Below are 26558 nucleotides of genomic sequence, written 5' to 3'. Positions count from 1 at the left end.
CAGGCAAAAAAATGTTTTTGAAGGGGCCTGGCCTAAAACTGCGTAGTCATGGTCTGTTGAGAATGATTAAAGTTCTTCATTTTAAAGCATTTTGAGTCAATTCTAATGTCATATTTTTACTTATGTTATAATAAATTGGCATCTTAAACAATGTGCAAATAAGTATTGAAGCAAGGTTATTTTGGTTTGAACCCTATAAAGGTTAAGGGTTCACTCCCCCACCTGGAGAACCTTCAAAGTTGAATTGAAATAACTACATACCAGGCCATCTGTTTGAATCATATTCCTTGAATGCCCGATGTGCCCGATCAGGGTAGCCGTGCTAAAGCCGGGCTAATAGTATGCAGCACTTAGAATCAAGCGCTATATAAATGTTGTGTATTATTATTATACTAGTAATTATTTCCAGCCAGGAGGCTACATGTACATCTGACCATATTTTTCCCCTCCCAGATTGATGGTGATGACACCCCTATTTGGAGTCTTGGTGGTACAAACCTGGGAGATGTCTGGTTCTATGACGTTTTTAATATCACAAAATTTGTGACTTACAAGTTGATCTTTGAAGGGGTCGTAGGTCAAGGGTCAGCCGGTGATATTGCCATTGATGAGATTGACTATAAAAGAGGATCTTGTGAACCAAGAGGTAAATTGATCTTTAAATTTTCATATTACTTTTATCTTTGAATATTCATAATACGTTATCTTTGAATATTCATTTTACATTATCTTTGAATATTCATATAACATTTATTTTTGAATATTTATCTTTGAATATTCATATTACGTTATCTTTGAATATTCATTTTACATTATCTTTGAATATTCATATAACATTTATTTTTGAATATTTATCTTTGAATATTCATATTACATTATCTTTGAATAATAACATTTTATTTTTGAATATTCCTATTACATTTTTCTATGAATAATCACATAACATTTATTGTTGAATATTCATACAACATTTGTCTTTGAATATTCAAAGACATATACATTTATCTTTGAAAATATATATTACCTTTTTTTTGGATATTCAAATTTTGTTATGCTGGAGTATGACTGTTGATTTTATCCTAAAAGAACTTGGCTGTTTAAGTTCTATTGAGGACAGGGGTGGGGCCATGATGGCCCCCTTCTGATCCCAGGTGCTGTTTGTGTGATTTTGCCAAAATGTGTTATGCACATTCTTTAAAACATAAACTTCAAGTTGGTATAGAAAATAATCTCCTGAAATGATTATCTCTTATTTGTTTTAAGTATTATGAATAGAATATGCAAATTTATTTGTGAAAAATATTTGCATATTCAACGTCCAATTTCACTTAAGATTTTTTTTTTTTTCAAGATGTTATCTTTTTAATTTGATTCATAAGTTTCCAGAAGAAAAAATTGGGAAAGCCAATCTTTTTTTTAATATGTATTCCTATCAATATTTAGATATTTAAATCAATTGGGCCCATTCTGGTATTCTTGACGCATTTTCATTCAATTAGGTTATTGTTAACTGTGCAAAATGTTGTAATTGTCAATGTATTGTCATGCCTTGGATGTTTTGTTGATTAAACCTACATCACTCATATCACTCACTGGGTTAAAAAACAGTGTATATTATCTGAAATCCTGTAATGAATGAATAAATAAATAAATAAATGTGGAGCGTTGTGGCCCAGTGGATTAGTCTCCTGACTTTCAAACAGAGGGTCGTGTGTTCAAATCCCAGCCATGGCGTAATTTCCTTCAGCAAGAAATGGATCCACACTGAGCTGCACTCAATCCAGGTGAGGTGAATGGGTACCCGGCAGGAAGAAATTCCTTGAATGCTTTGAGCGCCTAGGCAGCTCAGCTAAAGCCGGGGTAATAATATTAGCAGGGCCCGCTGGTTGAACAGTTTTCAGAACTGAAGTGGCTTCCCTGGGTAAATATACCTATATTATTATTATGATTATTATTATCATAATTAAATGACTGAATAAATAAATGAATTAGTAAATAAATAAATACATTTTTCATCAGGTGCTTGTGATTTTGAGAATGGAATGTGTGCTTGGCAGAACATTCCAGGAGATAATTTTGATTGGTTGAGGAATCAGGGTTCTACTACAGACTCAGGAACAGGACCAAATGTTGATCATACCACAAATACTGTGGATGGTAAGTCATACTAAATCAAACTTTAAAGAAAGGATATAGACTTTCTTAAAGAGCAATTATCAACAATCTCTTTGTCATTAGATACATTTTTTTATCATTAGAATTCTATTTGTCATTGAAGTCATTCTTTTTTTGTTATTTCATCATGAATGCATGATGAATTTGTGTAAGATGACTAAAGGCTTATAATGCACCTTTTGGTATGCAATAAATCTTCTCAGAATGTATGACAATTATGAACAATGGGTGATATGGAGTGTTGTGGCCCAGTGGATTAGTCTTTGGACTTTGAAACAGAGGGGTGTGGGTTCCAATCCCAGCCATGGCGTAATTTCCTTCGGCAAGAAATTTATCCACATTGTGCTGCACTCGACCCAGGTGAGGTGAATGGGTACCCGGTAGGATTTATTCCTTGACCGCTTGAGCGCCTAGTAATATGGCAGCTTAGCTACAGCCGGAGTAATAATATGATACCAAGTATCAAAGCGCAGATGAGTATATGCACATAGTAACTACGCTATATAAATGGACATATTATTATATGAGTAAACTGCATAATGCCCATTTTGTATTCATTTGTGCAAGCTAGTCTCACCATATCTGAAAAATGTAAACTGTTGCTGGGCTTCATAGAATTGTGTCTGGTTGGAAATGCACTGTCTCTTTAATTTTTCGTTTGTGTGAATGTTTTCTAATGTGTGAAAGCCCTTGCTACATCATCGCATTGTATTTAAACCATTTTTTATTTCATTTACTCTTAGGGTTTTATGTGTAAACTTAGTCGAGCTTTCCCCATTGTTTTTTTGAGATGATGCTTTTCTTTATCTTGGTATTCTTTACCTTACTGGTAGCTAATGCCTTCATTTCATCAATCCCTAGTTTTCTATTTCTATATCAAGCCATGTTCCCTCCAAGACTTCATTTCATCCATCCGTAGTTTTCTATATCTACATGCATATGAAGTCATGTTCACTCCAATGAGCAGCATAGAATATACCCTACTGAAGGTGTTAATTACTTCTTCCGGTAAACAATAGGGAAGCGGAAATTGGTTAATTAGTGTGACTTCCGGTGACAATAAGGAAGCGGAAATTGGTTAATTAGTAATCCTTCCGGTCACTTCCAGTGACAATAAGGAAGCGGATCTTCGTTAATAAGACATCATTCCGATGACATCCTGTAAACAATAGGAATGTGGATATTCGTTAATGAGGCATCCTCCCAGTGTCTTCCTTTATCCGGAAGCACATTCTTTTGTTCTAAAATCATTCATGGAGCAAGGGGGGGGGGTCACTGAGCCATATACCTGCAGGGGGATCTGGGGATTAGCCACTTGGTTTCCTTGAGCAGGATAATCAGACATGTATTAGTCTGTGAAGGTCTGAGTATATACAGTATGATCAATGAATTACATTCTGATATTTCTTTGGACACACCCACCTTATTAGATAGAACCTGATTGGTCATTCGGTTTGACGATTTTAGAGTGGAATATATGTCGGTGATAAAGGGCATGATGCGCATGCATTCCTCTTCACTTTTAGACCAGTTTTTTTTCCCCTGTTTTTCATTTTTATTCTTGTTCTATATTAGTGATTCAATTCAATTGCTGGTATATTATTCTTGATTTTATTCGATAAAATAATATACATATTGTTTCATACTTCAGAGTTGAATTTAGTTTGTTTGGTTCATTATTATAAAGTAGACGCCCTCTCCCCCCCCCCCGCTGTTTTGTCATTACCACTTGGTTGTTGCGTTATGTGTTATCTACAAACCATTCCTATTTATTGGGGAGGGTGTGGTAGATGGGGTAGGGTGGAACTGGTGGGTCTATTTAAAGATTGGTAGCTGAGATGTTGATGTATTTCAGATTTTGTATAATAACATAACAATAATGATAACAATAATAGTTACATTTATGTAGCTCTTCATACGTTGGTTTCTAAGCATTTTACATATGTCATTATTATCACCCTGGTCATAGGATCCACCACTGTTCCACACATAAAGTGCACCATCTCCACTCTCTGTGAGCATCCTGGCCAGGCAACCATTTATCGGTGTACACATGCCAAGCTAATCGCATTGACGTTCACATCCTATCGCGTACCCATTTAACACCTGGGTCGAGAATGGCAAAGTGTGGATTGTATGTAGCTAGATAGTTCTACTTGTGAAAGTTTGAAGTTTCCACCCTTGGTAGACGTAGGTACTGCAATATCAAACAAATGTACAACATCATTAAAGTGAACAGTAGTTTATTTTTTTCAATGCGCATAAACATACAGAAATTACAATCATCATTACTGTCAGTATTTTCTTTCACAGAGTTCGTTTATGGTCAATCTGAATCTTATGCATCGTTGCCTCACTTGCCACCATCTTCGGTCTCATCTGTTTCTTCTTCACTGCTGTCTTCATCTTCATCCTGGTATTGGAATAATCCCTCAAATTTTGTCTTATGTCTGGCTAATACACGGCGAATGGCTTTCGACTTCTTCATGCCATTTTCTACTTTCTTCATGATGTCAGAAAGGATTTCGTAATTGGTGTCATCATCTTCAAGGTACAAGCTCTGTCGCAAGAAGTTAGAGTAGTGGTCAAAGAAGATTCGTTTAACAGCCCATAGAACTTTCACATGGGCTTTTTCTTTAGCATCATCATCACTCATACCATTGGAGATATACTTTTTGTATTTTTCATTCCTCGACTCCTCAGTTGCTATCATGGCCATTTCTAACCATTCATGGTAAGCCTGGTTATCTTCAAGTTCTCCTGTCTCGTCCATCTCTGAATTCATTGATTCTTCCTCTCCTCCACTTTCCGAGTCCTCGGATGGTGCATTGCCGTCATGGATAGCCTCCGCAACTCGGTGTTTTTTAGATGGAGGTTCATACTGAGAATCATCTTCGCTATCCTCTTTTTCGTATTCAGAGTCTTCGTGGTCTTCCATTTTGGGGTGTACAATCTGTTCGTGCCTCTTGAGATCAAATTTTCGACCATATGATTTATTACACAGTGAACAACTGTAGCGCTTGGACATGAAACTATTCATGTTCATTCGTTGAAGTTCCGTTTGCAAAATGACACAGGGCAACTGAATCTTCATACTTGTACAGATCGCATTGCCGCAAATAAAAGCGGCGTTTACGCCGTAACGCCTGTGACGGCGCTCGAGATGCATTGCTACGGCTTCAAAGAGCAACTGAATCTTCAGACGCGTACAGATCGCATTGCCGCAAATAAACATGGCGTTTACGCCGTAACGCCGTTGACGGCGCTCGGGATGCATTGATACGGCGTAAACGCCGCTTTTATTTTTATTTGCGGCAATGCGATCTGTACAAGTATGAAGCTTCAGTTGCTCTTTGAAGCCGTAGCAATGCATCTCGAGCGCCGTCACAGGCGTTACGGCGTAAACGCCGCTTTTATTTGCGGCAATGCGATCTGTACAAGTATGAAGATTCAGTTGCCCTGTGTCATTTTGCAAACGGAACTTCAACGAATGAACATGAATAGTTTCATGTCAAAGCGCTACAGTTGTTCACTGTGTAATAAATCATATGGTCGAAAATTTGATCTCAAGAGGCACGAACAGATTGTAAACCCCAAAATGGAAGACCACGAAGACTCTGAATACGAAAAAGAGGATAGCGAAGATGATTCTCAGTATGAACCTCCATCTAAAAAACACCGAGTTGCGGAGGCTATCCATGACGGCAATGCACCATCCGAGGACTCGGAAAGTGGAGGAGAGGAAGAATCAATGAATTCAGAGATGGACGAGACAGGAGAACTTGAAGATAACCAGGCTTACCATGAATGGTTAGAAATGGCCATGATAGCAACTGAGGAGTCGAGGAATGAAAAATACAAAAAGTATATCTCCAATGGTATGAGTGATGATGATGCTAAAGAAAAAGCCCATATGAAAGTTCTATGGGCTGTTAAACGAATCTTCTTTGACCACTACTCTAACTTCTTGCGACAGAGCTTGTACCTTGAAGATGATGACACCAATTACGAAATCCTTTCTGACATCATGAAGAAAGTAGAAAATGGCATGAAGAAGTCGAAAGCCATTCGCCGTGTATTAGCCAGACATAAGACAAAATTTGAGGGATTATTCCAATACCAGGATGAAGATGAAGACAGCAGTGAAGAAGAAACAGATGAGACCGAAGATGGTGGCAAGTGAGGCAACGATGCATAAGATTCAGATTGACCATAAACGAACTCTGTGAAAGAAAATACTGACAGTAATGATGATTGTAATTTCTGTATGTTTATGCGCATTGAAAAAAATAAACTACTGTTCACTTTAATGATGTTGTACATTTGTTTGATATTGCAGTACCTACGTCTACCAAGGGTGGAAACTTCAAACTTTCACAAGTAGAACTATCTAGCTACATACAATCCACACTTTGCCATTCTCAACCCAGGTGTTAAATGGGTACGCGATAGGATGTGAACGTCAATGCGATTAGCTTGGCATGTGTACACCGATAAATGGTTGCCTGGCCAGGATGCTCACAGAGAGTGGAGATGGTGCACTTTATGTGTGGAACAGTGGTGGATCCTATGACCAGGGTGATAATAATGACATATGTAAAATGCTTAGAAACCAACGTATGAAGAGCTACATAAATGTAACTATTATTGTTATCATTATTGTTATGTTATTATACAAAATCTGAAATACATCAACATCTCAGCTACCAATCTTTAAATAGACCCACCAGTTCCACCCTACCCCATCTACCACACCCTCCCCAATAAATAGGAATGGTTTGTAGATAACACATAACGCAACAACCAAGTGGTAATGACAAAACAGCGGGGGGGGGGGAGAGGGCGTCTACTTTATAATAATGAACCAAACAAACTAAATTCAACTCTGAAGTATGAAACAATATGTATATTATTTTATCGAATAAAATCAAGAATAATATACCAGCAATTGAATTGAATCACTAATATAGAACAAGAATAAAAATGAAAAACAGGGGAAAAAAAACTGGTCTAAAAGTGAAGAGGAATGCATGCGCATCATGCCCTTTATCACCGACATATATTCCACTCTAAAATCGTCAAACCGAATGACCAATCAGGTTCTATCTAATAAGGTGGGTGTGTCCAAAGAAATATCAGAATGTAATTCATTGATCATACTGTATATACTCAGACCTTCACAGACTAATACATGTCTGATTATCCTGCTCAAGGAAACCAAGTGGCTAATCCCCAGATCCCCCTGCAGGTATATGGCTCAGTGACCCCCCCCCCCCCTTGCTCCATGAATGATTTTAGAACAAAAGAATGTGCTTCCGGATAAAGGAAGACACTGGGAGGATGCCTCATTAACGAATATCCACATTCCTATTGTTTACAGGATGTCATCGGAATGATGTCTTATTAACGAAGATCCGCTTCCTTATTGTCACTGGAAGTGACCGGAAGGATTACTAATTAACCAATTTCCGCTTCCTTATTGTCACCGGAAGTCACACTAATTAACCAATTTCCGCTTCCCTATTGTTTACCGGAAGAAGTAATTAACACCTTCAGTAGGGTATATTCTATGCTGCTCCAATGCCTTCATTTCATCCATCCCTAGTTTTTTATATCTATATGAAGTCACGTTCACTCAATGGCCCATATTCTGAAGTCTGGTTTAACTTAAATTCAGGTTTAAATTTGTGGTTTAAGTATGGATAGCCAATTGTTACATAAATCACTAACAATAGAGATATGATCATATTTCAGCTCATTTGGCTCTCAAATCATTCACAATTGTCTAGGAAGTTTAAACAGATGATTGTCTTCACCATCGATGAATCAGGAAAGAGCACAGTAAACATAAGAAACATACAACTTGATAAAAATGTTGACACTTTTGGCTTCCCATACTTAAACCACAACTTTAAACCTGAGTCTAAGTTAAACCCGACTTCAGAATACGGGCCAATGACTTTATTTCATCCATTCCTAGGTTTATACGTCTACACGGAGTCCAGCTTTCCCAGGGTATTTGGGGATGATGCTTTAATTTCTTTATCTTGGTATTCTTTACATTACCGGTAGCCAATACCTTCATCCATCCCTAGTTTTTTATATCTGTAATGAAGTCACGTTCACTCAATGACTTTATTTCATCCATCCCTAGGTTTCTACGTCTACACGGAGTCCAGCTTTCCCCAAGGTTCAGGAGATGAGGCCTTTCTCTTCCTTGGTGTCCCTGATCTGACCGGTCTCCACTGCCTTCAATTCTGGTATCACATGCTGGGTAATGGTATGGGGGAACTCTTGGTGTATACATCCAACTCTTCTATACTGGTAGCCACTGGGGATGATCTATGGCGCATGGTTGGTAGTCAGTCCCCTTCATCCTATGAGTGGCTGTATGGGCAGGTTACAATTGACTTTGACTATGCCAGTCAGGTAGGTCCTTCTTTCTTTTGTATGGTATCTTGTACAATGCCAAAGTGAGAGCTAAAAGGAAAAAAGTGATTGAGAAGTCCCTATAGCTGGAAGCACCTGTGAAGAGCTCTGTCTTGTCTTGTTGATATTGCACAAATAATTGTCTAATAGGCTATTGATGTATTGATGTGCAGGATATCATGCAAACACTGCTGTCGTACCATTTATTCTAGGTTTATAAGCGTTTTGAACTTTGCAAGATCAGAGGTATTTCTAGTAACATGGGGAAGAGAGTTCTAATCTAATATAATTTGGTATAAGGACTTTGTTGGCCCTATTTGCATGACTTGTGGATGAAGTAAGGGATTTGGGAGCTATACCTGACTGATGTTTAATGAGATTAGGTAATGAACCTCTGTGAACAAGAAATTCAGGCGATTCTCAGTCCTTTTGTCTTGTAAATACTCTCATTTTAGTTAACTCATCATTGCAGATACACTTCTATGACTCTCGTGTTCATCTTTAACTCATTTTGCAGTCCGTTCCTGATCATTTCCAAGGTCATCATTGATAAAGAGAGTACAACAATATAAATACAAACACATAACATAGTCTTACTACTTTAACTACAAGTTCGGTAGTTCCAGCAGGAAATGAGTTAGTACGGTTAAGTCTGTATATGAGTTGATGTTCTAAAGGTGGGATAATTGGCTAAATGGAAGCAATTTCTAAGACCAGACAATGCAAATTAAGCAGTATTTACATTTTTACAGCCATATTTTTTCCATATAAAAAAAAATTCACTGGGAATCATGCATTTTGTTGAATCCATTTAGTTTTCCTTTGTCTTGGTATAATAGATTTATTTTGTTGGCATCGTTGGCTCAAGTAAATCAGACATGGCTTTAGATGATATCTTCATTGACAGTGGTGGTTGTGAAAGTAAGTACTCAAAGTACAATTCATCTTAGTAGTTGATAATAGTAATAAATTTTAGTTTAACTGATGTCTCCATCAGCACACGGGTATAGATTGGGGGAGGGGGCATGGATTTTGAGCATTGGAATCAAAATATTGCCCCCCCCCAAAAAAAAAAAAAAAAGGAAAGGGTAGCATAATCTTTGTTTCTGTCAGCACTGGTATTTAGATAAGGGGAGCACTGGATATTTAATATTCAGAATTTTAATATTTGAAAATATTCAAGTTCAGCTGGACTGTCCATAAATTCTAATTCAGTATTCAATTCCACTCTTCCAAATCCATTGAGCCCCGAAAAATACTAATCCTAAATCCCAGACAATCTGAACGCCTAACAACCAGCCAATTTGCATTCTTTCACTTCCACATTCCAAATGTGAGCCTGGCCCAGAAAAACTACCAACTGAAATTAACACATCATGGAATGTAAACAGTGCAAGAAGGCAAACAAACTTTTTACCAAAAACAAACAAATCTGTATTTCCCACCCCGCTATAACTAAATTTAATATGCCTTGTAAATGTTCCTAAGATTTAGCCTTGCTTTGTTCATACAGGAATTTTATGAAATCTTATACAAAAAGGTGTTTCCCCACAATATTTTTTTATTCATTATGCTACTGTCCGTCTGGATAGAGTACGGCATTAAAGTCAGATCTCTTGAACTTTGCCCACTTTTTCAATAAACAATATAGTTGTGCATCTTTCCTAGCTGAATTCCCCATTATTGTATATAAGATGAAATATGAGGATTAAAAGGCCGCTTGCAGGAGTTCATCGGGGAAGACGTGGCTCTGATTTCTAACAATGTGCCCAACTACTGCACATCCTCAGTAGGTCTTCTAAAATTCAGACCGGAACATTTATCATTTTTTATTTGATTATAGTTCAACCGCCTGGAGCCGATCCATCAGTAGGTCTCCAACCCTTGTCATGTGACTTTGATGATAATAGTCTATGTAGTTGGACTCAAGACCGTACTGATGATTTCAATTGGATACTGAATAAAGGCGAGACTAGTTCATCCACTACAGGACCTGATACTGATTACTCTGGAACAGGTAAAAGACTTTTCTATTATCAACATGGTTATCTACCCCAATATTGGTAAATCTGTTTCCATGGTTTCCAATTATTCTATAGACCTCAAATGATATTTGAAGGTTTGCATGGCAGTATGAGCAGTCACGAAAGAGGTTTATGGTACACCATGTGTAAAGTCCTGGAGGGACTGACATGGGAAAAGTGAATAGAATTGGAGGTGAAATGGAAAGGCAAGAAAGTGGAGGTTTGAAAGTAGAGTATTCTTCTCGAAATGAGTGTAGTCCTTAAAAGGACTGTAAACCAGAAGGAGAAGAAAGCTCTACTGCTCCTGATACCACTCTACTCACCGACTCAAGCTCATCTTCTCTCACCTACTCAAGCCTGCATACTACTTAGTTTTCCTCTCCTCCTGGTTTACAGTCCTTTTTAGGACTACACTCATCTCGAAAAGAATGCTCTACTTTCAAACCTTCACTTTCCAATTCTATCCACTATCCACTTCCCGGACTTTGCACATGGTCTATATACCTCTTTGGGTTGCAGGTTTCTCATAATCAGTATCAGTTAATATTTTCCCACTTAATAAAATCTTTTTTCTTCATAGAAGGGTACTGGTATCTAGGTCTGAATGGTGTGATTTGTAATGGCTTATTATACTGCAATACTTATTAACGTGTGTTACCTATTTAACACATTCATTCTTGCGCATTAGTCTGTGCAATATTGCATCGTATTGAATAGCAAGTTTTGTACAGGAGCACATGAGATACATTTTTTATCAGTTATCAATACTGTGTGCAATATGCTTTCATACTGCCAAGGCAAAACATTCTGACCAAAATAAGTGTTTCGATGCATCGTTAAAGTTAGACTAGAAGGGCTACAATCTGGGAAGATAAGGATATATGAAATATTGACAGCTCATGAGGGCATTAGTAAAAATTATTTGCTCAAACTGACCTTGAGACTATAGGCTACTATTTTCTTCTGAGACTGGAGGACGAGGCTAATCATTGATGGGTAATAGTTTTTATTGTTGCCTAAATAAAAGAGCAATTACTGCATGTTTCAATTTTTTGTTTATTTTGTTTCATATAGTGATAAACTTCGAGCAGGGCAATAGTAGAAACAATTTCCCTGCTCAAATCATGATAATTGGTATATAATTATATAATATTGACTGGCCTTGAGGGGAACATCAAATATATTGCCAGCAAAAGGATCATATTGGCCCGAGTCTTTAGACGAGGGCAATATGGGTCATTTAAAGGCAATATATTTGATGTTCCCCGAAAGAAGAGCCAGTCAATATTTTTATTATCATCCAAATCAGATATCTAGAGCAAAAATCATGATAATGGGGATATTTCTTTTAAAAATAGAGTTCTGTTGTGTCATGTTAATATCGGTCTAGGCTCTGCACTTTACCATTATGACGTACTTGCAAGCGCTCGGATCCAGCGTTGTCTTTATTATGACGTATATTGTTGGTGCGCGGATCCTTATGAAGCGTATCTCTTTATACGCATCCACAAATGCCCGGATGTGAGACCAGGGAAAATACAAAGGTATATCTTGCGTCGTCTCTGCATGCTAAGTAAATACGCGCATTGAGACCGAGGAAAATACAAACAATATACCTACCCTTCCCGATATTCAGAAAATGTAGGGCAATACGGTTTTGTAAATGACCAGCTCAGATGTCTGATACGGGTGATAATCATCTAAAATTCATCTTCCAGGTTATTATATCTACCTAGAAGCTACCGGCCAAACAGAAGGTCAAGTGACCAGACTCCAATCACCAACAATGGTACCCTCGGGTGAAGGTACCTTCTGTCTTCAGTTCTACTATCACATGTATGGTAGTGGTATGGGAACACTCAATGTAATATTGGCTGGAGAAGGGGGGTCTAAAGAGACATTCTTCTCAAAAGGAGGCACAGACATGGGGAACGTATGGAATGAAGCCTTTGTCAACGTTGTATCCAACGATGTTGAGTTCCAGGTAAGTTTATCACCTTTGTCTTTACTTTGTTTTTAATTTCAATTTGCTTTTAACATCTGTATCCAGTTTATATCTATCAGAGTTTGTGGTTAAGTGGTAGAGGGCTCGCCTTGCTCATTCACCTTTATCCTCATAGGCCCGTATTCTGAAGTCAGGTTTAACTTAAACTCAGGTTTAAAGTATGGATAGCTCATAGCTAATTGTTACATAAATCACTAACAGGTAGAGATATTATATTTCAGCTTATTTGGCTCTCAAATTATTCATAATTGTGTTTCCCTACATCCACCGTACAGCGGAAATCATTGTTTTTATTTACTGTGTTTTACTATCTGTTTATGACTACTTATACTTTATACTTGTCAATATATGTTGTGTTGTATAAGAATTTTATTTGTATTTATGTATTTTTTGTATGGTAGTAGGGTAATTGGCATTTCAAAAAGTGATCATAACTAAAATTGATTTTCACTGGTACATTTTTTTAGTCATCCTCTCTCTCACCTGCACTCAGAAGTCAAAGTTTTGTTACTATTTCTTCAAATTTTACATTTTCACTATTTCTGATTAGGGAAAAAAATATTTAACCCCAAGCTTCTCATGATAATGAATCTATGTAGTGCAGGTATCATCAACAAAACATTTCTTAACATTAAAAGGAAGATGTTATATTTGTATGATTTCAGTTGGTCTTTGAAGGTGTACGTGGGTCATCTGATGCTGGGGATTTAGCTGTTGATGTAATCACCATTACTGATGGCTTATGCCCACCAACAAGTGAGTAATATCTAAATAATGTTGTAGTCGTTATAAACCAAACCACAATCATGGTTTGGTATCTGTGGTTTCAAACAATGGTCCATGCAGATTTCTCCTCAGTTATGCTTAATTCAGCGCATATACAATGCAATACAAGTATTTACACTTGACGGACAGTCAACCTGAAGACGGACAGTCAACCTGCCCGAAACGTCGAGTCTCTCTACTACTCATCATCTCTACTCGCCGACTCAAGCCAGCATCTCCTCACTAGCTCTACTACTCAAGCTGTTCTCAACTCATCAATCTTTCCTGGTTTACAGTCCTTTTCAGGACTACTTTCAAGAAAGAATACTCTACTCTCAAATCTCTACTTTCTCGCCTATCCATTTCTTCTCTTCTCCTATCCACTGTTTCTACAACACTTCACATGGTGTACCGTAAACCACATCAGCGAAGTATTTATATAGCGCTTATAATGATTGTTATCACAGCGCTTTACAAAATGAGCAAAATCAAAAATGTGAAAGAAAGAAAAAAAAAATACATACATACATAAATAACAAATAAATTAACTATTAAGAAGAAATGTCTTTAATGACCGCTGGAATGCTCCCAGAGATGACGATTCACGGATGCAGCGGTTGAGTTGGTTCCAGAGGCGTGGCGCAGCAGCAGCGAATGATCGGTCCCCTGAGGAGGTAGCATTTCTTGATCATGCCAACAGAATTGTATCATTACCCGATCATAGTCCATGCCTTTCACTCTGGAACAGAGAAATTAGGTCATTAAGATAGGGTGGAGCACAATTATGGATGCATTTGTAGGCAATGACGAGGATATAGCATCCAATAATTAAAGCATACGTTTGCCAAGGGTCGCAAAATGAATCCACTGTTTATTGCGTTAATCAAAACAAAGAGTGCCTTATAAATGCTTTAACATTAGTGACAGGTGTCAATTTAGCCTGTTGGGATAGAGTGTAATTATCATTATTGGACACTTTTTTGATGTGTAACGTACACAATCCTTGTGATTTATGTTTTTCTTTCTGCATTATATACAAGGAACCTGTGATTTTGAGCTTGGGTTCTGTGGATGGTTACAAGAGCCCTCCACGGATGATTTTGATTGGTCACGTGATGCAGGTGTTGATGTTCCCCATGGCAACGATAAATTCATCGATCATACTACAGGAACAGATACAGGTTACTTATATTAATTAAGTATTAATCTAAAACTAGGGCAAACATGATACAAAACATTTCAGTCAATTGTCAATGTAAATATTCAGCATATCTCTCTATGTTATACCCAGCAGATTTAATTCAGATATCAAGTATTATGGACTAAGGTGGAATATGTGCCAGAGTTTTGCCTTATAGAACAGAGTGAATTCAGAAGTAAATAAGTTAATAGAAATTGTTTCAAATCATTACCATGTAATTAATTGAAAAAGAAAATTTGGGAAATTCCCTTGTTTTCGGGTAGTGTGCTCAAACAAAGATTATGTAAAACTATTTCTAACTAAAATATCATTTGTTACTATTTTCATTTAGCAACCAGGTAGTAGGATGTGAAAGTTCATTAAAGCTTGACCAGCATTGAGGATGTGCATTATGTGTGATATAATTGGGAGACTTGGTTAATAATATATCTGTACATGTAGTTCGATGTGTAAAATGTATGTCTTATAGTGCCTTATAAATGTAGATATCCAGCTTGACATTTTTATTGTCATTAAAGAAAAATTTAACCTTTTGAACGAAATTGCTTAGAACAAAAAAATCAAACAGATCAACAAAAGTTTGACAAAAAATTGAATAAATAAGAGAATTACGAGCATTTGAAGTTTAGATCATTATTGTAATGTACATGTAGATCCTCCCATTGGCAATGTGACAAAGATGTGTGATGTCAAATGTGAACAACTTTCCCCTTTCTTGTGTATTTATTCCACTTAAGGACGTTCCACAGTTATGTTTGTGCGCATTATGATCTGCGCATAGTTTACACTCTGCGCGCTGACGTCACAATTGATGAACAGGTGACTAATTAGCTGCGGGTATGAGCTGATTTTTCTCATCTTCTGCACTTTAACTGCAGATCTGATGCGTTATTTCATAAAGCTTAAAAATGGAATTATTCCACGGACCATTCAAAAAAAAAATTCTCTACAATTTCAAAATACTTTACTCTGCAGTGCTGCCAGGAATCACGAATATTACCCCGAGTTTGAATAAATGGTAGAGTGGTTTTGATTTTTTCTTCACATATTGTAGATACAAAGCATTCGGCGCATTTTTGGTATTTCAAAAAGCACATTTGCTCTGATAAAAATGCTGATAGTTTGAAAACAAGCACATGAACCTCTATTTTTTAATGTTTGTACCTCTTAGGTATACCTTCCTCTACAACTCTGCAAATTTTTGTGAAAATGACATGGATTTTGAATAAAGTGCAGCATTTATTGTACGTTTGTAGTTTGTTACTGAAATTTCAAATTTTTTAGATTGGAATTTTGTTATCCTTTACGCCATTTTTAAGAACTGACAGTGCTGTTAAACTAAAAATTGCAAACAAATAGCACTATAAATAGATTCTCCATTCTAATTATACAATTATTAACTCTCTTGCGAAATTTGATGACTTTTTTCATGTATTTTGACTGAGTAATAGAGGTTTAAACTCATTGTAGTAATCTTGGGCGGTCTAAAAATGCCAAAATCTTTTGAATGCGCAATTCTTAAGAACATCAATTTGGGTGAACTTTGAAGCTCTATAGCAAAAAATCAAGCACATGGACCTATATTAATTTTTGCATATTTCGAATATTAAGGTTCTAAAGTATCTATGTGCAAAGTTTGGTGAAAATGACATGGATTTCACTTTAACTGTGGAACGTCCTTAAACTGCCTCTTTTATCACATCTACATGTATCAGTAAATCATGTATTTTTTCTATAGGAGTGCATGTAATACAAATTTTTAAAGAATACATTATGGACAAAGAGTTTGTATCACCATAAGAAAGAGCAAAAACAGACATTTTGGGGGTATTTTATAGTCCATCAAAGGGAAATTTGTTCACATGTGACATGATGCATCCTTGTCGCATTGCCAATGGGAGGATCGCCATAGCACTAGTGATCAGAATATTAAAATGCTCATAACTTTGTCATTATTTGTCAGATTTTTCTCAAACTTTTTTTTATCTTCTTTTTTTATTTTTTTTGTTTTCTTTTTTTATTTTTTTTGTTTCCACAAAAGTCCACTTGTCCCAAATCAATTTTTACTATCAGGTCATTTCATCTATGCTGATCAGTCCCTTGGTATAGCAGGACAGAGGGCGCTACTCTACAGCGGTGCCTTGGATGCCACACCTGTTGGTGACTGTATGGCATTCTGGTATCACTTAGCCAGTACAGATAGGACAGTAGGATCTATTAAGGTATGGGAATTGATTAATGGAGAACTGGTTGGTCCTTACTGGGAGTCTGGAACGGGTGTTCAGCCTAGCTTCTGGATGCAAGCCAAGGTCAATGTCAAAGCAAGCACCACTTTCGAGGTAAGTAACTTCATCATTATGGTAAATCATTGTTAGGCATCATACTAATATACACCAGTTGCTAATGGATGCATTGATGTTTTCCACTGGATCTAGTGAAAATGCAATTCAAAAGGATAGATGATTAATAAAGACATCAACGTTGTTGCTTATCTCATTCAGTATTAAACTACTATGCCATTCGAGTTCAAATGACCTTCTTCTGATCATGGGCAGAAATGGAACTCCGAACTGGCTTTATATTATCAGTGAACATGACATAATCTGTTATGTTAGTTTCATAATTTGGGGACATTGTGTACCTTTGGAATCCTATATCTACATTTTTATTATTTCATTTAATTGTTTATTTTGAAATTATTTCTAAATAATAATGAATAAACCATTATTGTGTTTATACTTCAGATTGTTCTTGAAGCCCAGCTTAGTGATAGTACCAATCAGTGGTTAGCTGTTGATGATGTCATAATTGATAGCGAACCATGCCAGCACCCAGGTATTCAACTCTTAAACTCATTGTCCTGTGAATTGTGAATGCCAATATGATTATCATAGATTGTGTGATGGTTCACGAAAGGAATGTAGTCGCAGCCAGGCCCGTTGAAAAAACCTCCCTTAGACTTTGAACACGGGACTTGGGCCAACGCCCAGGCCAAGACTGGCAAAGTTTGGACTCGATGTCGGTTTGAGCCATGTCCCTGGTTTACGCAAGTGGTGATGTTAAACACTGTCACAAAGTAATGGTTAATATATTACAAATAATACATTGTATTTGCTTTAAAGCAATGGATACACTTTGTTAAGAGTTTGACTCAAATATCGTGTGGCTCGCATGAGCATATATGTTTCCAAATTGCTGACCAGATGCTTTCAGTTGTTAAAAAAATGTATATTGATATAAATTGGCACTTGTAGACAATGGACCTTTCTAATTTTAATAATATTATTGTAAGAATTTAAATCTCACATTAATTATTTCAATTTTTTCTTACAACTTTTGTTATCTTTGATCAGGTCTGTGTGATTTTGAGGAGAATGATTACTGTTATTGGTCTAATACAAAGAAAGGAGACAAGTATGATTGGGAATTGAATCGTGGAACTACTGGTAGTCAAGACACAGGACCTAGTAAGGACCATACCACTGGCACAGAAAATGGTAAGATGATGCCGTATTTTAGACATCTTGTTTTACATAAGAGCAACCGCATCATTACCGCAGGAATAATCATTTTCTTCACAAATCATCAACTTATCGAATAAAAACTATCAAAGGTCCAATCGTATCTTCAATATTTGAATGGAATAAGCTTGCTAATTCAGTTAGAACAGCCCCTTATGTCATTTCATTTAAGAGAATGTTTAAAAGAACTTGTAATTTATAAATAACTTGCGGAACATCCACTGTTGTGCTTATTTTGTGTTAGCATGACCTTGATGATTTGGTGTATATTATCAGTATTTTCAAGATGCCCTTCTTAGTTAATTTGATTTATTGATATTTTATTTTACGTCAAACGAGTGCCCGTCTGCGTTTTGTTTGCTGCTAAGTTTGTTAATGTTTCGTTTTACATTTAAATCCTAATGTGAATCTTAATGCTGTAACATTCTGTACATACGTTATGCATTTTGTAAATATGTTTATTGTTATTCAGGGCCCCATGGAAGACCACTACTTATTGGTGAATGGGCTACCCTGTCAAAACATCAGAAATAAAAATAAAAAGGTTCAAACTTGATTTGCATTCATTTGTTTTGTTGTTTTATGTTCCAAATCATTGTGTTAAGCGCTGTGAAATGGTGTTACCTCGTAAAAGTACTATAATTATGAATATTCTATTGTTGTTCTGTTTCTGTAGGTCACTATGTATATGTAGATGCTACTGATTTCGGACAAGCTGATGACAATGCCAGGCTTGAAAGTGCAACTCTTCCGGCTGAAGATTCATGCTTTAGATTCTGGTATCACATGTATGGAAAAGGTATGAGAATATCAGAATCACTTAGGGCCACGTCTTACAAAGATTTGCGAATAGTCCAATCAGTCTTAACTATGGAAAGCCAGCAAAAAAAAATACTGATTGACCAGAAAGTATTCTTAAATTCAGCTGACCAAATGGAAATGATCTCATTCCAGATGATGGTGTTTCTTGTCCTTTTATCTTCGAGATTGATTTCTCAGCCACCCTTTGTAAGAGTGAGCTGAGAAATCTTGTGAGAGTTAACCAGGACATTATTTTTATAAAAAAAAAATATTGTAAGCTTTGCATTGTGTGTTAGTTGTATGACAAGCATTGGATGAACTCTCGCCTTTCAGCTGTAACTTTCCCCTAAATCAATTTTAATTTAAAAAATCCCCTTTCTTAAAAGTTGCATGGACTTGACTTCAGTTGCGATCAACTCATGTAAAACCCCCTTCTTCAATTCCTTTCTCTTAAACTTATTTTATCCATTCATCAATAGATTCTACAAACCATTCCCCCCTAAAAAGACCCATAGAGCTCAGGTTGACATTTATTGCTTTCTTTCCATTGATCTAGGAATGGGATCTTTGAATGTCTACAGCAGAGATCAGCTTAACCAACTAATGGTGTTAGAATGGTCTGAGAGTGGTAACCATGGTGATCGATGGTTGGAAGGCGTGGTCTCTTTGTCGAGTATGAACTCATTTAATATCATCATGGAAGCAACCTTTGGTGGTAATTATACCGGAGATGCTGCATTAGATGATACTTTCATCACACAGACTGGCCTGTGCAATGGTGAGTTCATAATATTATAATAATCCAAACTCAATCTACAAGTTTAAGTTCCCAGGTATATTCGTTAGAAAACTAGCAAAACTAGAAAACACCACCTTTGCATTTTTTCCCGAATTTTAAAATGAGGCCACATCTAACAAATATTTTGGCTTTGTCCCTTTTTAGTGAATCTCTATGATGTATGCATACAGAATTAAAGTTTGTTCTTAACCTGAAATCTTCCTAGATGATTGATTTGATAGTGAAATCATAATTCATTTATTACAAACAGGAATACCCTCTCATTGGGTTCTTAGGAGACAAACATACTCATATTAAAATTTACATTATACAAGACATATGAGAAATGAATAAAAAATTGAGCTCTGACTTTTATGTACATGTAGATACTGGTGTCATTGGGTGTGGCTTTGAGGATGATATATGTGGATACACTCAAGAAGAGGATGATGATTTTGATTGGACGAGACACAAGGGACACACAGGAACTTCAGACACTGGTCCTCCGTTTGATCATACGACAGGAACAGGTAAGCATCCTCTTGCTTTGGTCTTCCAGAGAGCCTATAAGGATTCTCTCAAAAGAGGGCACTACATAGCTATTCCTTGTTTGTTTGTTTGTATTTATTTCCATAAAAAGATAAAATATATACATGCTCAATTTAACATAACATACAGATCATATGGAGGATGGCCCATTTCAGCGGTATTAATAAAATACCGCTGTTCTTCCATGGGGTCCTTTAAAACATAAATACATGCATATAAAGCAAATATACAAAAATATACACAAAACTTCAAAACTTAATTTAATGCATGAAAAGAAAGAAACTTCACTACAAAGAAAGCAACAACAGGCAAAATGATTATGGAAAACCGAGATGCAATTGAAGATTTGATTTAAAGGACTGAATCGTTGAACTAGACGATAAATTAATTGGTAATTTGTTATAAAGTGTAGCCCCCCTATACAAAAATGTCCGTTTACAGCTGTTTGAATTTGGTTTTGGGAGACTGAGATGATTTTCAGTACGCAGAGAGTAAGGGTATGTTTTACCAGAAAATTGTGTTTTCATATAATCAGGTGCAAAATTATTCAAAACTTTAAACATCATTACGTACATATGTTCCTTTTGCCGGGTATTTAAAGTCTTCCATTTCAAGATATCATGGATGTATGAGGATGAAGTATGCAAATATGGATCGATTTTTAGAATAATTCTTCCTGCACGATTTTGTAGCTTTTGCAATAAATCCAAATACTTTTTCGATGCAGATTGCCAAACAATATCAGCATAATCAAAGTGTGGAAGGATAACCGAAGAATATATTAAATTTAAACTAGATTCATTAACAAATCGCCTAAGTCTGCCAAGGAAACCAATCATTTTACCGATTTTTGAACACATGTGATCAAAATGAACATTCCATTTAAGTTCCCTATCTATAAAAACTCCAAGATATTTAACACTTTCTACCATTTGAATATCTGTTTCGCGAATGCGTAAGTGAAGATTTTTATGTTTTGCCAACATATGCCGAGTACCTAAAAACATACTTACGGTTTTATTACAGTTAAGTTTTAATCGATTTTTGCTCATCCAATTTGCAACATTTTTCAGTTCATTATTAAGTGTTCTTTCAACTACAAGTGGATTTTTGTCCGAGAAATATAAAACAGAGTCATCGGCATATAAATGAAAAGAACATTTATGAAGAGAGCATGACAAATCATTTATGAATATGACAAAAAGAAGCGGACCCAATATAGACCCCTGGGGTACACCATTTGAAATTACATATTCATAAGAAAAGACATTATTCAAACAAGTTTTAATTTTGCGATCGGAAAGATAGCTTAAGAACCAATCGAGTGATTTACCAGTAACTCCAAGAAGAGGGAGTTTAGATAAAAGAATTTGGTGATTGACTAGGTCAAAGGCTTTTTGTAAGTCTAAAAAGACGGCTCCCGTATAATCCCCATTATCCATGGCAAGAAGCCATTCATCAGTAACCTTTGAAAGTGCTGTCGTAGTTGAGTGTTTAGGTCTAAATCCTGATTGTTCAGAAATGAGGATTTGGTTTTTATTCAGATAATGCAATAGCTGTTTTTGAATGACCCTTTCAAGTAACTTAGAAACACATGGGAGTAATGAAATTGGTCTAAAATTATCAGGATTCGATTTGTCCCCCTTTTTGTGTAAAGGTATTATCTTGGCAACTTTCCATTTACCTGGTACTTTTCCTTCTACAATAGATTTATTTATTAAATAGGTTATTGAGGGGACTAATTCATTTGCACAAGTCTTTAGAATAAATGTAGATATACCATCAACTCCAACAGACTTTTTGTTTTTAAGTGTATTGATTTCTTTCAAAATATCACTTTCTTGTATCTTGTTTAAAGTAAATATATCATCAATATCAAGTACTTGAGGAAAATCTGTTAAACCTTGCGTTTCATCAATAGATACATTGTTAGCAACACTTGCAAAATGTAGATTAAATTTGTTAGCAGTATCGAAAGCGTCACCAGTGCATGAATGGTTAGCAGATGATACATTACGATTAATGATTTTAATACTTTCCAAGACTCATTTCTAGTTTGATTTTGACATAATTTTTCATAATAATATTTCTTTTTTTCTTTTTTAATTTCATAGGTGACTTTATTTCTTAAGCGCCTATACCCTACCCATAACCTTTCCTCTTGTTTAGATTTAGCTTTACGTTTAATTCGATCTCTCTGTTTCATTAAGTTGAAGAGATGTTCATTAAGCCAGGGAGAGTGTTTATTCTTTACACGTTTAGTTTTAAATGGCATATGTTTATCCACAACCTCTAGCAAAAGTTCTTCCCACCTTTTTACCGCATCATTTATATCATCAAAATTTTCTATCTCATTCCAATTTTGGTTTTTAACATCAGACTTAAAACGATTGATATCAATATTTCTACACTTCCTGAAAGTAATATATTTTTCATGGGTACCAAATGAGAAAACTCATAGCATGATCACTAAGCCCATTATCGATTACACCAAAAGACCTCACTTTATTTATAGAATTTGTAAGCATATGATCAATTAGTGTTGCGGAACCGCCCACTATTCGTGTATATTTAGAAGTATTAATTTGTTCTAGCGAATAAATACTATTGATTTGATTGTATTTCAAAGTCTGTGAATTACTCGGGCGTTTTAGATCAAAATTTGCATCTCCCATTATTATTATTGAATAGTTAAATCCACTAACAAAAGATAACATTTGTTCATAGTAATCGAGAACCGCACTATGGGAATTAGGAGGTCTGTACCAATTAACAAATATAATAGGTTGAGTGCTTTTTAAATGAGTAACAATCGCTATTGCTTCTATCGAGGACAAAGAATCATGCTCTAATAGCGTAAATTTCAAAGTTTCGTGGATGTAAATTGCAACTCCACCTCCTACTCTATTTCTATCTTTACGGATTATTTCATAATTTGGTATAAGTACCTCACCATCATTGATGCTATCATCTAATCTCGTTTCATTAAGTGCAAATATGTGAACTTGATTGTCAATGAGAATTGAACGTATTTCATCAATATTCCTCAATAAGCTTACAACATTTAACTGCGCAAAACGTAATCCCTTTAATGATAACTTCCGATATTTACAATTTCTTTCGTCATGTCCAACAAATGGTTCACTATAAATCGGTAGGTTTAAAGTATCAGAAGTATCATTATAAAAAGGTAATTCTTTCATTATACATTTTGGACATTTCCAATCTAAGAAAAGTTCTGAATCATCATTATAAATCCTCAAAGCAATGTTGACACAAGAAATATGAACCCATAAATTGCAAGATGTACAAAGTAGCCCCTTTTGGTTATTTTTCACGCTGTTGTTACATATAGCACAAGGAAAACGCCTATTCATTTACAATGATATAGAAGAAAACAAAGAAAAGAAAAAACTTAAAAAAATAAAAAAATAAAACACTAAAAGAAACCTCAAGAATCCCCAGACTACAATTACATAAAATACAATAGTAATAATAATGAATGGATTGAATGAAAGTTAAAATAAAAGTATCTTGGTAAGCAAAATGTCGTTTTTTTTCCCCTACCCTTGCCAAGTGTAGTATAAAAATATTTCTTATTAAAAGTTGTTATCATTGTCCAATGAGAGTAAAAGACAAAAGTCCTCCATAAGACTGTATCTCAATAGATACTCTTTGCCATTACATAATAAGACTGAATAGAACAGAGATATCGTCATGCATGTTGAACATCATGAGATAATAGGATGACCTATAAGCATGTTCAAAACGTTTACGAAGAGGTAATGAACTCTATCTAAGTAGGTCAAGTAACAAATACCCATTATGAACATCATATAGATGGTTAAACAATCTGATTTGGAATGTAGATGGACGGTATTATCATTGTCCAATGAGAGTAAAAGACAAAAGTCCTCCATACGACTGTACCTCAATAGATTATAACTACGTGGAACATAATAATAAATACCGCCATGCATGTTAAACATGGCAAAAGGATAACCTATATCAGTTCAAAACGAATTTAGAGGTCTATAACTTCTGATCAAACATTGTCAAAAACCAATGAACATTCTGAACATCAAAAGATGGTTTAAAATTCTTGACGAGATATCGTCATGCATGTTGAACATCATGAGATAATAGGATGACCTATAAGCAGGTTCAAAAACGTTTACGAAGATGTAATGAACTCTATCTAAGTCAAGGAACAAATACCCATTAAGAACATCATAAAAGATGGTTAAACAATCTGATTTGGAATTTAGATGGACAGTATTATCATTGTCCAATGAGAGTAAAAGACAAAAGTCATCCGTGTGATTGTAACTCAATAGAATATAAGTACATGCAACAAATAAATACCGTCATGCATGTTAAACATGGCAAAAAGGATGACCTATCAGTTCAAAAATCGAAACAATCTCATATGGACTTTAAAATAGACAGCAGTACCATTATCCCAAATTACAGTGGAAAAGTCACACTCTTTGTCATTCCAGAATAAGACTGTATAGAACAGAGATAATGTCACGCATGTTGAACATCGTGAGATAATAAAATGACCTATAAGCAAGTATTATCCTCATAGAATAGAATATACACTGTGTAATAAACCGGACAGAGATATCGTCATGTATACTGACCATCATAAGATAATAATAGGATGTCCAATGAGCAGGATCAGAAAACGTTAACAAAGAGCTGAAGAACTTCTTCTTTCAAACCCATGTAACAATAACCATCCTGGACATCCTAAAAGATGGCTAAACAATCTTATTTGGACTTTAAAATAGACAGCAGTACCATTATCCCAAATTACAGTGGAAAAGTCACACTCTTTGTCATTCCAGAATAAGACTGTATAGAACAGAGATATCGTCATGCATGTTGAACATCATGAGATAATAGGATGACCTATAAGCAGGTTCAAAATGTTTACGAAGAGGTAATGAACTCTATCTAAGTAAGTCAAGTAACAAATACCCATTATGAACATCATAAAAGATGGTTAAACAATCTGACGGATTGGGAATTTAAATGGACAGTATTATCATTGTCCAATGAGAGTAAAAGACAAAAGTCCTCCATACGACTGTATCTCAATAGAATATAAGCATGATAAGTACGTGGAACAAATAAATACCGTCATGCAGGATAAACATGGCAAAAAGGATGACCTATCAGTTCAAAAACGAATTTAAAGGTAAAAAACTTTTCGATAACGAATGAACATTTTGGACGTAAAAAGATGGTTTAAAATCTAATTCTGAATTTAATGAGAGTAAGAATAGTACTAAAATAACTGAAAATACATCACTATCAGAGTGAAATATATCACTACTCCATGGTTGGAATATGAATATAAGTGTATGGGCAGAATGTGATCAGCCAACATCCTAAAATGTGCAAAATGAAAAAACAAAAACTTGTTGAAAAGTTTTAATAGTCGACACTAATTTCAAAAGATAACATTTTGTCTGTGAACTAGCCAAATGCACATTATAAAATGTTTGAATGCATATTGAAATGTTTGAAAAAAAAAATGTAAGAACATATTATAGCAACATTCTACTAAGACTGTAATTTGGCGATGTCGGACCCATTTGTGATAGTAACTCGTCTGTCATTCCTTGTGAGCACTTGAATTCGTCCATCTTGGGTCCAGAGTCGTTTTACAATGTCTTTGTGTTTAGTTTTTAACACACGAATGAGATCACCTCTGCTTTTTGTTAGACTTTCCTGTATGTAGATTTGTTGTCCTTCTTGTTCTCTAAGCTTTCTCCTTGCTTGGTATATGAGATTACATACTTTATAGTTAGTAAAACGCATTATGATCCCTCTCACCTTTCCTCTGTTAGGACCTAATCTATGAGATCTATCTATATCTGTTTTCTGCAACTTTATGTTAAGTTTCTCTTCACACATCTCCATCACTGTAGTATCAGTATTCTCCAACATACCTTCTGCTAGCACTTTCTCTGGTAGGCCATGGAAAATCAAGCAGTTCCTCCTACAGTATTGCTCTGCATCCTCCTGCTTCTCCTTTAGGCTATCAATTTCCTTTCGCATCTGGTCTATCTTGTTGTCCCTCTCGTTGAGCTCGAAGTCAAGAGTTTCTTTAATATTTCCAGCAACGTTTTCCGTTATAGTATTGGTTAACTCCTCTATCAATGCCTCCTTTATCCTCTTTACAAGTTTATCGATGATATCATTGCTAGATTCAATGGCATTTCTCACCTCACCTCGGATTTCCTTCGTCAATTCTTCCGCTGAAATACGGGACCGTGTCATGATTGTAAACTCACTG

The 26558-nt window shown here is 35.7% G+C and overlaps 1 protein-coding gene across 1 annotated transcript in view; it reads left to right on the top strand.

Annotated features, from left to right (window-relative positions):
- LOC129263595 (MAM and LDL-receptor class A domain-containing protein 1-like) overlaps positions 1–26558 on the top strand; it is a 76618-nt gene that overhangs the window by 9543 nt on the left and 40517 nt on the right. Inside the window, exons 10-23 of the mRNA XM_064100676.1 lie at positions 454–646; positions 2020–2157; positions 8330–8604; positions 9444–9525; positions 10448–10621; positions 12347–12612; positions 13299–13389; positions 14439–14579; positions 16673–16938; positions 17344–17434; positions 17953–18096; positions 18797–18919; positions 19478–19699; positions 20086–20229. Of these exons, the coding sequence (XP_063956746.1) occupies positions 454–646; positions 2020–2157; positions 8330–8604; positions 9444–9525; positions 10448–10621; positions 12347–12612; positions 13299–13389; positions 14439–14579; positions 16673–16938; positions 17344–17434; positions 17953–18096; positions 18797–18919; positions 19478–19699; positions 20086–20229 (2350 nt within the window). The remainder of the gene's footprint in view (positions 1–453; positions 647–2019; positions 2158–8329; positions 8605–9443; positions 9526–10447; positions 10622–12346; positions 12613–13298; positions 13390–14438; positions 14580–16672; positions 16939–17343; positions 17435–17952; positions 18097–18796; positions 18920–19477; positions 19700–20085; positions 20230–26558) is intronic.

This window comes from Lytechinus pictus, chromosome 6, assembly GCF_037042905.1.
Source record: "Lytechinus pictus isolate F3 Inbred chromosome 6, Lp3.0, whole genome shotgun sequence".
Lineage (NCBI taxonomy): Eukaryota > Metazoa > Echinodermata > Echinoidea > Temnopleuroida > Toxopneustidae > Lytechinus > Lytechinus pictus.
Note: the sequence above shows the minus strand (reverse complement) of the source record. Positions and strands in the feature narration are given on the sequence as shown.